We start from the raw sequence: 15053 nt of genomic DNA on the forward strand, positions 1-15053 counted from the left end.
GACGCTGTGTGTGATTGGTGGATGGTGTGTGTGATTGGTGGACGCTGTGTGTGATTAGTGGACGCTGTGTGTGATTGGTGGATGGTGTGTGTGATTGATGGACGCTGTGTGTGATTGGTGGACGCTGTGTGTGATTGGTGGACGCTGTGTGTGATTGATGGACGCTGTGTGTGATTAGTGGACGCTGTGTGTGATTGGTGGATGGTGTGTGTGATTGATGGACGCTGTGTGTGATTGGTGGACGCTGTGTGTGATTGATGGACGCTGTGTGTGATTGGTGGACGCTGTGTGTGATTAGTGGACGCTGTGTGTGATTGGTGGACGCTGTGTGTGATTAGTGGATGGTGTGTGATTGATGGACGCTGTGTGTGATTGGTGGACGCTGTGTGTGATTGGTGGACGCTGTGTGTGATTAGTGGACGCTCTGAGCACCGGCAGCTGTCAGCAGACTGAACGTGGCGCTCATCACTGAATGGAATGCGGCCCACACGCCTTCAGACACGACTGAGGGCTGAACTTTGCTCCTTGTGCTTTGATAAAACTTCACGAGTCGACGAGGATCACCTGAACGCATCATGAGCCCCCACCTGTCACTCAGGGACCCTAATGCCCCCCCCCAGCCCGCCCCTCATCATCTGACCGTGTTACATCAGGGGTGGAAGACTGAGCAGAACTTTCAAGTAAAAGTACAAACACCATGTACAAATACTCCAAATTATTCCAGTCCAGAGTACAGTAGCGTAAGTATCATCAGCTAAATGTACTTCAAGTATCAGAAGTACTCTGTGAAGACAACGACCCTGTGACTGTCGTACAGGTAGAGGTACAGGCACACAGGGACAGGTGGGCCGACACAGTGGTTCCCAACGTAAGGGTGGGGCCCCTCCAAACGGTCAGCAGGTGACTGTGAGGGGCCGTGAGATGATGGACAGAGGACAGAAGAAGACGAGCGAGCAGAGCTTCATGTCTGAGCTGCAGGTTCAGCAGAAAGAAGAAAGAATCCAATAAGCAGGCGTCTCTGCTCACCTGCACGGATCTGATTGGATGTTCCTGGTCTGCTTCAGTTCCTGCGTGCTCCTCCTCATTTTTCAGCTGTTTGTTTTCCAGCTCAGTCTGCTGACACCATGTGACCACGTCCATGATGGACGTTTGGACTGTGACCACATCCACCACGTCTGGACGTCTTTTATGGCCACACACACATCAGCTTCCGGCAAACGGTCTCGTCTCAGGAGACAATGAAAGTGAATGTCCCCGCCACAGTTCATGTGGTGAAACTAGAAAAAGCTGTTTGACCACAAAGTTCAGCTGAAAGATCGACAGCCAATAAAAACGAGACAGAAAAATAAAGATCAGTAAACACAATGAGGGTCCATCCGGATGGAAGAGAGACAGGGACAGACAGAGAGACTGAAGAGAGAGACAGAGAAAGAGAGAGAGAGAAAGAGAGAGAGAGAGAGAGAGAGAGAGAGAGAGAGAGAGACAGAGACAGAGACAGTAGAGACAGAGAATAAAGACAGTAGAGACAGAGAATAAAGACAGAGACTGAAGAGAGAGACAGACAGCGAGACAGAGACAGTAGAGACAGAGACAGTAGAGACAGAGAGAGAGAGAGAGAGAGAAACTACCTACAACGGCTGATTTTTACTCGTTTCCTGTTTATACTGGTGGAAACTGTAAATGCTTCTTATGAACACATATTGTACTTTATTGTATTTTACTTCCAAATTTCCATCTGATGCACTTTTGTTGTATGAAGTCAGACTTGAACTCGCTGTAAATAAACTGGTATGATGAAGACGCTGTGGGCGGATCCTTCCTGTCTGTCATAGATTTGGTTCTTAGTCCTTCGCCTGCTGCTCAGGTGAGTTAATGAAGGACAGGAGGACAGAATGCAGACAGAAGACTTTTAATTTGACAGCGTTCACTCTGCAGGAAGTTCACCAAAGTCCCCACAGGTGACGGGAGTCTTTGGCTTCAGCCGTCACACCTCGATATGCTGCTACACACTGACCAGGTAAACATGAGAACATCATCATCATCATCATCATCAAAGCCTAAACAGCTGCAGGCAGTCTCCTTTTTCACGTTTCACTGTTTCCTGATGATTGATCAGCTCTTTCAAAATAAAGCAGTCGGATCATGAGTGAACAGAAGTCGCTCTGGGGAGCAGTTACAGGGTGAGACAGAAACCATCATTTGTAGCTTCGCTGCAGGCTTTCAGCTGGACTATCTCCTGGCTGGGTGGGGATACTTCCTGGAGTCAGTGTTCAGCGTGTCAAACAAACCGGATGTAACCGGTTCAGTTCTCCAGCTTCTGGAAGGTGGACGTTGTTCCCTTTGGACAGAACCGGGCTAGCAGTTTCCACCTGTTTCCAGTCTTTATGCTAAGCTAAGCTAAGCAGCTGCAGGCTGACCCCACGTCCTGCTCGCTGTCCTCAAACTCTGAAACCTCGGATGAAGAAACCTTCACCTGCTGAACGCGTTAATGAAGCCTGACAAACACAAACATGGTGTTTTCTATGAAAATATCAAATCTAGGCTGCGGCTCAGCGTCTCTAAATATTTCAGAAATGCTTCAGAAGACGTCCTGATGTCTGTGAGGAGCTTCAGCTTCAGCCGCCATCTTTGTTTGGAAACAGGTCAGATTTGAGAAAAGGGTTAAAAATCTGTTTTATTGTGACTTCATGGACATGATGTCATAAACCAACTGATGTTTGATTGGACACAGCAGTAAAAAAGAAATAAATAAAAACCTGATCCAGAGCCGACAGAACGATGTGCTGACAAATCAATCAATAATCAGTGATCGATGTGCTTAAAGTTATTCTTTATGCTTCAAAGAGAATTCACAGAAATGACCTGAAGTCTTATTTTCACCAACATTCACAGTCCAGACCTTCCGAGGCTGAGCCAGTCCTGCTGTGGACCTGCGAAGACCTCGTCCTGTCAGAGGTCAGAGGTCGCTCACGTTCAAGCTGCGGCGACGCTGAACTAAAGCTGAGGAAGAAGAGGAAAGCAGGCGACTTCGTCCTCCACCGTTTATTAAAAACACATTTTCTCAACTTAAAATGGGGATTTCAAAATAAAAGCTCGGCACATTCAGGGAACACTGGTGGTATTTTTAGAGGAAGTTAACGAGGCGTTTAAACATGGAGAAATTCTCTGAGCAGCTTTTACTTTGAAACTCTTTTCATCTTCATTGTTAAACTTTTCTTCTTAATATGAGACAGTTTCATCATTTTGGGCCTAAATTAGTCAAATGAAAGAGTTTGAGCAGGAAAGACCTGAAATCACAGACATTAAATCTGCTGTTTGACGTACAGGAAGCCGTCTGTCCACAGAGGACAGGGAGTGTCCTTTCAGTAAAGCAGGCGAGAGACAAAACCTTTCCACAGACTGTCCCCATCAAACCCTCTCAAACACACCTCTTTTAAAACAGAGTCAAGTAAAACACTACGGCGTCCTCGGCGGCTCGCGGCGTGGAGATAAGGCAAAACAAGAAGCAGCGCGCCGCCGCCGCCGCCGCCGCCACCTCTCACAGGACAAACCTGCTGCGACACATCGGCCAGATGTCTGTCTGAGACACAGACGGGCAGACAGACGGCCGGCGGCTGCTGCTGGTACTTTTGGCAGTTCACTCTTAAAATAGAAAAAACCCACGTTTTTATAAAAATGCTGAAAAGGTTTCGTTCTGGACTTTCGTCCTCAGCACCATTTGAAAGTTCTACGAAGTTCTTCAGAGTCTGTCGTGGCTCCAGCTCGCCGCCCGTTCAGTGGAACTCCACGAACTCCTCCAGCGTTTTGGGGATCTGGTTGCGGTAGGTGATCTGGTGCTGCCGGACGGCGCGCGCCGCCAGGCACTTCAGACTCATCTTCATCTGCGTCTTCAGCAGGATCTCCGACACGCCGGTGGTGCTCTTGTCCAGCGGAGTCTTATTCTGCTTGTTGGTCATGTCCGTGTGGGCGCCGGCCTCCACCAGGTTGATGATGATGGCGTGCAGCGTCAGGAAGTCGCTGATGGGCCGGTTGTACTGGACGATGACGTGCAGCGGGGTGTTGCCTTCGTGGTCGACGGCGTTGACCTGCGCGCCGCAGTCCAGCAGCAGCTTGGTGACCTGGGCGCTGGGGAAGCTGCAGACGTCGTTGGTGTGGAAGTCGTCGACCGGCGTGCTGGAGCTGATGGCGAGGTGGAGCAGGGAGGAGCCTTCGCGCGACCGCGGGTCCAGCTGGATCAGGTTGTAGATGTGCTTGTTGATGCGGGCGCGCTCCTCGCTGCTGCAGGCGGTCTTGGTGGAGATGCAGGCGAGGTACAGAAAGGTGAAAACGTTTGACTCGTAATTGTCCGTGGCCTGAGGCAGCTCGGATTCCGCCGCCGTGTCCACTCGAGCCATGCTCCGCTGAATCTCCACCACGCTGCAGCTCAACACCTGCTCCACCGCCGACGCCAACACCTGCTCCTTCAGGTGGACCATCTGGGAGAACACCTGGGCGAAGCGCAGCAGGTCCTTGTGTGTGTTCCGGTTGCCTTTCTGCCGCAGACGGAGCGCGTGAAGCCACAGTTTGATGCACTGTTCAAACTCCATGTTGTCTGCGTAGACGGCGCCGCGGTAGATGATGGGGTGTGACACGTCAATGTTGTCCGAGCCCAGGATACGTTCCCGGATCATCAGCCCCTCCATGTGCAGCGCGTCCCGGTCCACCCGGATGGCCTCCAGGTCTTGGAGCGTCTGGCACTCACAGCGCCCCCCGTAGGCCTCGATGGGCGGAAGCAGCTCCTTGGCGATGATGTTTTCCGGGTCGCGGTGGCGCTCCGTCATGGCCACGTGCAGGTAGTGGTACGTCCTCTGGATGTCGTAATTCTCCCGGTCGTTGGCAAACGACGCGCCCAGCAGCTCCAGGGCCTCGATGCGGCTGCGCGGGTCGCAGTCGGCGTGCGCCAGCAGCAGCTCCACCACGTCTGCTTTGCAGCTCTCCGCAGCCACCTTCAGCGGCGTCATGCCGTGTCCGTTCACCACCATGGCTGCCTGACAGCGCACCAGCTCCTTTACGATTTCCAAATGTCCCGCCTCGGCTGCGAAGTGCAGGGCGGTGGCCCCGCAGTGCGCCTTGGCGTTGGGGTCGGCCCCCTGTTCCAGAAGGAACTTCACGACGTCCGTGTGGCCTTTGTAGGCGGCGATCATCAGGCAGGTGTTGTTGTACTTGTTGGTGATGCTAATGTCGGCGTTGTGCTCCACCAGGTAGCGGACGATGTCCAGGCGCCCGTCGAAACAGGCGGCCCTCAGGGGGGTGGAGTTGGTGATCGTGGTGTGGTTGACGTTGGCGTGGTGACTCACCAGCAGGCGCACCACCTCGAAGTGTCCCGCTCCAGCCGCGCACCAGAGCGCCGTGGCCCCGTCGATGACGTAGCTGCGGGACAGACGGGAGACAGACAGACAGCCAATCAGGACGCGCTCAGCTGACATCAAACACTCAATCTGAAATCTGAAAGTCTGAAGACGCAAACGTCAAACAGATTCATTCCATCTCTATTGAGGGATTTTAAACATGGCGTCCGTGTACGTCTGCACAGCATCATCTTCATCGCTACAGGTGGAGGCGGCAGCGCTCAGAGATCATGATCTGATCAGGAGGAAGACTTTCCATCAACACGTCCTTTTGCGAGGACTGAACCACTGAAATCTGGACAAACTGTGTTTTCAGTCCACCAATCAGAGCAGGAGCCTTCATTTAAAAACTGGGTCAAAACACCTGCGCTGACGTCACTGCGTGGGCGTGGCCACAGCTGACAGATCAGCAGGTTTCTGTGGCTCAGTCCTGATCAGATGACACAAAGTCTCAGCTGAGACAAAAGACAAAAGTCAAAACGAAGCGAAGCAGGAAGTTAAAACACTGAAACAGGTTTGATCCTTCAGGTGTCCTTCAGGTGCTGAAGTCCATGAACAGACTGCGCCTCTGCTTCCACCTTCAGTGCGTCTCTGTGGACTTTTGTCCTCTGGATCAAAGTGAACTGAGTGTCTGACTGTTGTTAACGTCTCATCTGAACACTGATTCAACAGTTTCCAAAGATCGTTTCTTGTGATTCCAGTGAAAACTGAATCGTTTCAGTCACTTTTTCACCTAAAACCTGAACCACAGACAGAAACCTAAAACCAGGACCAGTCAGTGATCTTCATTTCCATAAATAACATGATAATCTCAGCATGTAAAAACTTTTCCACATGAACTGAAACCTGAACCACAGCTCTGCCCACACGAGGAGTAAAACATGGCAGCTCTTACCCGTCAAAGCGGACCGTGCCGGTCTGTTCGGTGTCCACTCGGTAGTGGTCCAGGAGCAGCCGGACCACTTTGTCGTGGCCGTTCCGAGCTGCGATGATCAGGGGAGTGGACCTCTGCCCGGCCAGCTGGGTCACATAGCTCAGCAGGTACTGGGTCTCCGCCTCGGAGTGGTTGAGCAGCAGCGCGGCCAGGGTCAGGACTCGGCCCTCACTGGCTGCCTTGTACACGTAGCCGGCCAGAGACTCCATCTGGGCCCGACAGGTAGCCAGGACCTCCGCTTTCTTCGCAACTGGCGCCCGCAATGTCCAATCCTCCAAAGCAAGCCGCCTCCCATTAAAATGTCGAAATCGGCCCCAGTGCATACATGAAAAATGGAGCTTCTCCGTTGTGGCCGCGAGAGAAATGGTTCAAATCCCGCCGTGAAGTTTACAGCTGAAGTGTCCGATACTGAGCTGAGCAGCCTCTGAGTTTCTGTGTCCGGACGCCGAGTATCAGGCGTCAGCTGAGGGAGCTAGCCGGTTAGCTCTGTGCTAACGTTAGCGAGCTGGTCGGCAAACAGACACTTTTCAGCTCCGGGTTCGATTTCATCTGACTGGCGCCTCAGTGTTTGTCACAAAAAGTCGTTTCCTTGTAGTGCTTCGTCTAAAAACTGAAAAACAATCCCACAGATTCAAAAACCAACACCAGCACTCTCACCTTTTGCTATCTAGTCATTTGGCGGAAGTTGCCGTTCAACGTGAAAATACCTCCGACTGGAACTCTGTGTCGCTCGTTTATGTTCCGCTTCCTGTTTTCTGAAAGGGGCTTCATTTGAATGGATGCAAAAATTACAAAAAACTGAAAGAATCAAAGAAAAATATCCATACAGTGAATACAGAAAATAAGGTGAGGACTTCCTTTTTTAAGAAAAGCTTTTAAAAGTTTTTCTTTTGTTGAGAAAGAATTCATACGCTTAAATGTAAAGTTGATATTGACCTTTATTGTATATTCTGTGTATTAAACCTAGATAGAAAGATGTTACCTGTTTGTTTCTGAACTGCTCTCATGTTTACGATAAAATAAATAACAAATATAATCAATTTTACAGTAACCTGAACACTGAGAGGATGAGGGAGTAAAAGCTTCATACAAGCAGTACATTTCTACAAACATCGGCCTTTGAATCCCGCTGCCGGTGTGTCCTAAACAAACCCAGTCACTCCTGAATGGACACATGACTATGGTTTGGGAAATCCAAAATTTAAATGTGGTTTATTTATTGTATTTATTCATCGGTTTATTTTCAGGAACAATGCACTGATCAGCATCCCTGCGGGTGTGTCAGCTGTGAGGAATGGATCAGGTGATCTTACCTTCGTGTGGAAGTGTGTTCAAAGTGTGGCCTTTCTTCCTCGTTATAAATCTAGTTCTAAAACTTCATTTGAAACTACAAAAAACACACAACGTGAAATTAGAGATGTTAGCACACTAACATGGCAATGCAGGCTAGCAGACATAAGTTAGCAGGGTGGAGGAGAGCAGGTGGTGTCAGACTGAACGCTGCTGGTCCAATTACAAACCATCCGACGGCTCGTCCAGGCAGGACATGCTGCGTCTGTCCTGAGGGAAGCTGTGTCTCTGTGATTCATGCTTTTATGAGTTAAAAGATAGAAAAACACAGTCAATCAAAGAGAGCATGCAGGTTCTGGAGCACAGGGGATGAAGCACCATGAAAGGAGCCTCTGAGAGGGAATAAGTGGGCAGAAAACATGGATGAGAAGGTGCACACAGGTGAGCTGAGTTACAGCCACAGCATTGGACACAGTGTGAATGGGACTGACTGACAGCCCGTCCCCGTCCTCGTCCTCAGGCTGAAGCATCAGGCTGTCTTCAGTCACAGAGCTGCTGCTGGAGTACTGAGGAACCAATCGGATGATTGAGAACAGGTGATCAGAGAAAGTGGTGGGAAACTGAACAATGACAGGAAGTACAAGGCACAGGAATGACAGAGGAAAACTGCTCCAAAATAAAACAGGAAATGCAGTAAACCACGCGTGTTCTTCCCTCGTCTGTCCCAGTTTTCTTTGAGTCTCATGAAAACAGGTTTCACAGATCTTCGTGACCTTTACAGTGAATCTCACAGGGAGCATGAGCTTCTCACTGAGCTCACCTGCAGCCAGATTAACGCTGTCTAATGAAAACTGGGTGAGGTTTATACAGATTAGAGGCTTATCTGCTGCAGATCAGCCTGCAGTTTAATTCCTGCCTGTTGTACCATGAAACGACTCAGTTCTGCTTCAGTTGGAGGGAAACTGTTTCTTCAGCTTCAGAACAGGAGGGACGAGTCAACGGTGGACCTAATTGGCTCTCACTGCCCCTTCGTGGTGTCAGTCAGTGATGCTGTAGCTGTTTAAGATAAGATAAGATAAGATAAGATAAGATAAGATAAGATAAGATAAGATAGGACTTTATTGATCCACACTGGGGAGCAGGTTTAACAGTGTTTTCGTGTCACAGACAGACGCTGGACTGCAGAGAAGACATGCAGCCGTCCATCCAGAGGAGACAGAAGACAGCTCTGCATGCAGCTGCCTTCATGTGCAGGTTGGTAAACTTCAGATTTCATCATCGGCCTCACCTTTAAGCAATGATTGCACTTTCATTAATCACACAGCTTCATGTTTGAACATCCTGGTTCTGCTAAAGAGCCACAAACAGAAAAGTTCCTCGAAGCTCATGAATGAAAAGTAAAGTCAGGTCACAGCTGAGTTTGTGTTTCACGCTCGGAGGAGTTAAACCTCCTGATTTCACTCATTTCCAACACACGTACAAGTTTCTGTTTCCACCCACTCGATCTAATGTTTGATCTGCATAGACCGACGAAGAAGAGCTGAAATGAGGAAGAAAAGGTGAAGCGTGGCGACGTCTGAGGCGGAAAAACTGTTTGGATAAAAGCAGAAACAGACGAGTGAATAAATGTCTGAAAACATCAGATCTGTGTGGAGGAGGACGACGATGATGATGATGATGATGATGAGGAGGAGGAGGTGGAGGAGGAGGAGGAGGAGGTGGAGGAGGAGGAGGAGGAGGCTGTAACCTTTCAAACCCTTTTTCAGAATAGATCAGATATTTGTAAAAGTTTACAGACTTTTTGTTCTTTTCTGGTTCTCGTCTGAACGTTTTTCTTGTTTAGTGTCTCTGAATTTCTGTTGGTTTCCACCTTTAAAATCATCCAGCTGCTGTGGACTGAGCCTGTCAGTGGAGGACATCACTCTGTCCTCTGTCCTCTGTCACACGTGTGACAGATGAACAGATGAGATTAGAACTGCAGGAAATCCACTGTCGCAGAGTTTGAGGGTTTTGGAGGGAGATCAGGACTTTGGGTGGACTGTTCAGGACTGTTCAGGACTGTTCAGGACTGTTCAGGACTGTTTAGGGCTGTCAGGACAGTTCAGGACTGTCAGGACTGTTCAGGACTGTTCAGGGCTGTCAGGAGAGTTCAGGGCTGTCAGGACAGTTCAGGACTGTTCAGGACTGTTCAGGACAGTTCAGGACTGTTCAGGACAGTTCAGGACTGTTCAGGACTGTTCAGGACAGTTCAGGACAGTTCAGGACTGTTCAGGACAGTTCAGGACAGTTCAGGGCTGTTCAGGACAGTTCAGGACAGTTCAGGGCTGTTCAGGGCTGTCAGGACAGTTCAGGACTGTTCAGGGCTGTCAGGACTGTTCAGGACTGTTCAGGACTGTTCAGGACAGTTCAGGGCTGTCAGGACAGTTCAGGGCTGTCAGGACAGTTCAGGACTGTTCAGGGCTGTCAGGACAGTTCAGGGCTGTCAGGACTGTTCAGGACTGTTCAGGACAGTTCAGGACTGTTCAGGACTGCTCAGGACAGTTCAGGGCTGTTCAGGACTGTTCTGGACTCAGGGGTCAGGGGTCAGCCTGCAGATTCAAACACTGCCTCTGACACTTTAGCGACGTTAGCTGCGTAGCTTTTAAACTGCTGGGTGATTGTGGTGAAACATGGTTCAGACGTTCATGCTACCTCAGGATGAACTGAAGTACCTTGATGGTGTTCGTCTTGCGCCATCGTCAGCGTGTGACGTGTTCAGTCGTTTGGTTAAATACCTGCAGGACCAACGACACGAGCATCAGCCTCAGCTGCACTTTGTGCTTCTGATAATGATCAAACTGCATTTCATACAGTCATCCAGTCTTTCAGAGGCGGCTGCTGATGAGCGGCGGCTCTGCGACGTTTACGCCTCAGCGACGGCGCCACTTTCATTTCCATCCATTACTCACATCATTTCAGTCGTCCTGCTTTGGTTCATTTGGAGCTTTACACAGAAAAGTTGTTCAATGTAAACTTTTTTATTTCAGCATCATTTTGGCTTCTTTTCAGAGTTGCTGGTCTGAAACAAATCCCATCATGCATCACAGGACTTAAGCTCTCCTTCAGCACAAAATGCGCCCAGAAGGCAGTCAGAATCTTTGATCGCATGATTAGCTGCTGCGTCAGTGAAGCAGGTGAATGAACACATGAATGTGTGTGTTTCTGTGTTCTGCAGCCGGTCGGCCGGTTCTGCGGAGATGAAGGAGGTTCTGCCGAAGCCTCGCTTCCACCTGGACCTCTGGCTCTGCTTCACCATCCAGAACTGGATCCTGGATGTGGGCCGACCTGTCCTCATGGTAACAGGGGGATAAAAAAAGCAATATAGTCTTGGTCTCTACCTTATCACCTGTCCCTGTGTGTCCTGAATGTCTGCTGCTCTGTTGTCTTCACGTGTCCCTTTAAAACCAGCTCAGTCAGAGGCTTTCAAGGCGTTACACAGGAAGTTTCCACATTAAATGTGTAAAAAAACATAAAATACTTGATCTTCGAATATTTTATTGAGCTGTGTCCAGCCACGGTCAGACAGAGACGTCTGTGGTCTTATTCAGGTAAAGGTGCCTTTCATTTGGTTACCTGTTGACGGCATCATGTCTTTGATGGATGCAGGAGGGAAAAAATGAAGCTAGCTGCTCTGTTGTTTCATCATGATGGTGTTTAACAATGAAGACAACAGCTCCCATGATGCCACACTGCTTCATGATGTCGTCAAACTTGGTCTTTTGTCGTTGTTTTGGTTCAGAGACCTCTAGAGACAGAAATGACTCACTGCACGTTTACAGGATGAATAAAACATTAAATCTGTGCTGAATGTGAGCCTTTGTGCAGCTGGTCGTCCTGGCAGACTGGTGTCCTGTCAACCGTCCAGGTCCCGCAGAAGTCCTCCATGTCCTGTACATCATCAGCACGCCGCTTGTCCTGCTCAAGGTGACTGAGACGCAACACGCCGCCGCTGCCGCATTCACTCACATTCACGGACGCTTCATATCAGTCCAACGTCTGTCCTTGCAGATGCTTGAGCGCAGCCCCAGGACGCTGCCCCCCCTCGCCGTCCGCCTCGGCATCATCGCCGTCGTCACAGGAACCAGCCTCCACCTGGTGGCCGACTCCATCACCGGGCGGCTTCTGCTGATTGGCTACCAGCTGCACCTGTCAGTCAGAGAGAATCCAATCATGAAGACGTTGGAACCGTCCTCCCTGGTAGGTGCTACGTCACCCAGAATCACACCTGGGCAGCGTGAGACGCCATATTTCAGCCGCTGATCAGAAGCCTTCAGATTCAAAAAGCCTTTTTTATGCAGGATTTCTTCTGTAATTTAGACACAATGCAGGAAGACAAGAGCTCAGCTGGAGGCGTCAGCGTCTGTGATGAAGGCTGATGAGCGTTGTTTTACTCTGCAGGTCGACGCCTTCGAGCTGCTGTTTTACTTTGACGACACTCTCGGTCATCTGATGTGGTAAGAAGACGTCAAACTCACTGTTCATCCACTGCAGCATAACAAAAGTCTGCTTCCTGTAACTCGTCCCACATGATTCGTATGTCATTAAAAGATTAATGACCATTACTGTGGTTCATGTCTGACTTCCTGTCTGTTGCTCTCAGCTCAAAGCTTATTGGTTCTTGCTGAAGACGTAAATCTTTAAATATTTAGTAAGCTTCATTGATTTCCTCAAACAGCTGCTCAATGTGGTTTAATCAGACAAACTGGAGGACATGGAGCATCTGTGGGGACTACTTTTAGCAGCGGATGAATCCACGTTTGGTGCTGTAGTGTGTGTGTGTGTGTGTGTGTGTGTGTGTGTGTGTGTGTGTGTGTGTGTTTCTATTGGAAAGTATATTTACTATGAAACTGAAATCAAATATTTAACATCAATCATCACTACTTGTTAGTTTTCCTTGATAAACAGTATTTAAATGTTGTTTTACCTGAGAAACATACTGACACATCAGTGCCCCCGCTAGCTTAGCAGAGAGAGGTTTGTCACCTCAGGACCTGAGACCAAAAACTAGCCCAGCCTGCTAGCCCGCCCTGCTAACCCAGCCTGTTAACCCGTCCTGCTAGCCCGCTCTGCTAGCCCGCCCTGCTAACCCAGCCTGTTAACCCGCCCTGCTAGCCCGCCCTGCTAACCCAGCCTGTTAACCCGCCCTGCTAACCCGCTCTGCTAGCCCGCCCTGCTAACCTGCCCTGCTAACCTGCCATCACATCTCCAAAAACATTGGAGCAATTTCTCAAGTAAGCATAACTTTAATGAGCTGATCATGAATTCAAAAACTTTTTTCAAAACCTCAAAAAAAAATAAAAATCCTTACATTAAAGAAAATCTCTAAGCTAAATTTGATGATGTTTGGTCTTTGATGTAGAACGTATGTTGGTATCTTGTCTAAAGCTCATCAAAGGTCAGAACACTTCAGGACATTTGGAACTGACACGGCTAAGCAAGGCTAAATGAGTCTAAACAAGGCTAAATTTAGCTAAACGAGGCTAAATGAGGCTATATGAGTCTAAACAAGGCTAAATTTAGCTAAACGAGGCTAAATGAGGCTAAACAAGGCTAAATTTGGCTAAACGAGGCTAAATGAGGCTAAACAAGGCTAAATTTAGCTAAACGAGGCTAAATGAGGCTAAATGAGTCTAAACAAGGCTAAATTTGGCTAAACGAGGCTAAATGAGGCTAAACAAGGCTAAATTTGGCTAAACGAGGCTAAACAAGGCTAAATGAGGCTAAGCAAGGCTAAATGAGGCTAAACGAGGCTAAATGAGGCTAAACAAGGCAAAATTTGGCTAAACAAGGCTAAACAGGGCTGCGACTGATGACATTTCACGAGAATTCTTCTTCTTCCTCCAGGTATGGTCCCCTCTTCCTCGTCCTCTTCCTCTTCTTCAGTGGTTGTTTCAGTCACAGGAAACAGGAGGAGAAGATGCCGCTGGCAGCATGGATGCTACTTGTCCCCAGCGGCGCCTACTACTGGTCAGACTGCTTTACTACAACATCACTCATCACATCAGTGCATCCTGTGATTAAATGGTCACAGGTTCGATCCCTGTTTATTGATACACTGGGATTGTTGCCTTGGCAACAACTCGTCCTCCTGGGGTCCATATTCAAATACAGTCAACAGTGTTAGCGCTTCGTTAGCTCTTAAGTTAAAATCAGACCAACACGCAGAAACAATCAGGACGATCTGACAAAACCACAAAACCAACGTCACAAAGACGGATCTGTCTCAGTGAGACCACGATCAGCAGGGTTCATCCTCTGGGACCGTGAAGGTCTGGACCTGGTTCCAGTTCTGCTGCTGTTCTGTGTCAGTGCTGAAGTCTGACTGTTGATCCACCAGGTGACACCTGAACTGAAACTGTAGTGTCTGAGGAACAGCACACCTGAGGCCGAGCGTGTGTGTGTGCGTGTGTGCGTGTGTGTGTGTGTGAGCGCCTCCAGGCGTTAGTAATAATTGATTAGGTGGCTCTCAGGTGCAATAATTGATTAGGTGGCTCTCAGGTGCAATAATTGATTAGGTGGCTCTCAGGTGCAATAATTGATTAGGTGGCTCTCAGGTGTTGCTGACTCAATGAGGACGTCCCTAAGGGCTGAAGGTAGACCTGAAGGACTGTGTCAGCGTTCTCATGTCTTTTTGTCTTTTAGGTATTAAAGACATTTCCGTCACGTTTCCAAATGCAGCCATTGACGACCGTCTGTGGGGTCACCTCTAAATCACATGACTCACCTGTATGGACACAGCAGGGATTGAACCTGCGGCTCTCTGCTCACAGGTCACCTTTGACCTTCCCTGTTTGTCCCAGCAGGTACCTGATCACTGAGGGACAGACCTTCATCCTCTTCATCTTCACCTTCTTCACAATGACTGCCACAGTGATGCACCAGAGGAGGCGGGGCATGGTTCCCGACAGCAACGGCGTCTTCATGCTCTACAGGTACGCTGTGCTCTACACACGCAGGTGGTGTGAAGGGTGGAGCAGGTGAAGTCCAGGTGAGGACGTGCTGCTTCCTGTGTGGAAGACGCTGGGAAACGTTTCGTGATGACTGAAAAGGTGAATCCATGGCGCTGTGATCATGTGAGAGTCATCTCGATGCCGATTGGCTGAAGCTCTCTGCTTGTAGTTTCTCTGCAGCTCTGTTCCTGGTGGCGGTCTGGGTGGCCTGTCTGTGGAGCGACGGCGTCCTGAGGAAGAAGCACCCCGGGCTCATCTACGTCCCGCAGCCTCGCGCCGTCTTCACGCTCCACCTCCAGAGCACATGAACGGCTCATTTACAGGCGTCCTCTTCCTCAGACTCAGAGTGTCCCTTTGAGGCGTGGCATCCGTCTCAGAGGTTTGGGGGGACTAATAATGGATCTGCAGTCTGCAGAGAGGACCGTCGGGTTGTCTGTCCTCAGCCTCACTTGT

At 49.4% G+C, this 15053-nt stretch overlaps 2 protein-coding genes across 4 annotated transcripts; one reads left to right on the forward strand and one right to left on the reverse strand.

Moving 5' to 3' along the window:
* Positions 1-1894: 1894 nt before the first annotated feature.
* On the reverse strand, positions 1895-7015 carry fem1b (fem-1 homolog b). The gene is made up of 2 exons (XM_070972283.1): positions 6283-7015; positions 1895-5409 (listed from the first exon to the last, which is right to left on the reverse strand). The coding sequence occupies exons 1-2, from the start codon at positions 6642-6644 to the stop codon at positions 3774-3776; spliced, it is 1998 nt and encodes a 665-aa protein (XP_070828384.1). The 5' UTR covers positions 6645-7015; the 3' UTR covers positions 1895-3773.
* A 3547-nt stretch (positions 7016-10562) lies between these two features.
* On the forward strand, positions 10563-14946 carry cln6b (CLN6 transmembrane ER protein b). 3 transcript variants are annotated; one of them, XM_070972635.1, is made up of 7 exons: positions 10563-10946; positions 11476-11574; positions 11659-11847; positions 12049-12104; positions 13495-13617; positions 14451-14582; positions 14770-14946. In XM_070972635.1, the coding sequence occupies exons 1-7, from the start codon at positions 10797-10799 to the stop codon at positions 14906-14908; spliced, it is 888 nt and encodes a 295-aa protein (XP_070828736.1). In that variant the 5' UTR covers positions 10563-10796; the 3' UTR covers positions 14909-14946. The 3 variants fall into 3 exon arrangements, with proteins under 3 accessions (XP_070828736.1, XP_070828737.1, XP_070828738.1); XM_070972636.1 differs by having other exon boundaries at positions 14454-14582; XM_070972637.1 differs by lacking the exon at positions 13495-13617 and having other exon boundaries at positions 14454-14582.
* The last annotated feature ends 107 nt before the right edge of the window (positions 14947-15053 follow it).

Source organism: Chaetodon trifascialis, chromosome 10 (assembly GCF_039877785.1).
Source record: "Chaetodon trifascialis isolate fChaTrf1 chromosome 10, fChaTrf1.hap1, whole genome shotgun sequence".
NCBI lineage: Eukaryota > Metazoa > Chordata > Actinopteri > Chaetodontiformes > Chaetodontidae > Chaetodon > Chaetodon trifascialis.

Coding starts and splice junctions, on each gene's coding strand:
- cln6b (XM_070972635.1), top strand. CDS start 10,797: ATGAATGTGTGTGTTTCTGTGTTCTGCAGCCGGTCGGCCGGTTCTGCG. Junction 10,947..11,475: donor TGGGCCGACCTGTCCTCATG/GTAACAGGGGGA, acceptor GCCTTTGTGCAG/CTGGTCGTCCTGGCAGACTG. Junction 13,618..14,450: donor CCCAGCGGCGCCTACTACTG/GTCAGACTGCTT, acceptor TGTTTGTCCCAG/CAGGTACCTGATCACTGAGG.
- fem1b (XM_070972283.1), bottom strand. CDS start 6,644: ATGCACTGGGGCCGATTTCGACATTTTAATGGGAGGCGGCTTGCTTTG. Junction 5,410..6,282: donor GGCACGGTCCGCTTTGACGG/GTAAGAGCTGCC, acceptor TCTGTCCCGCAG/CTACGTCATCGACGGGGCCA.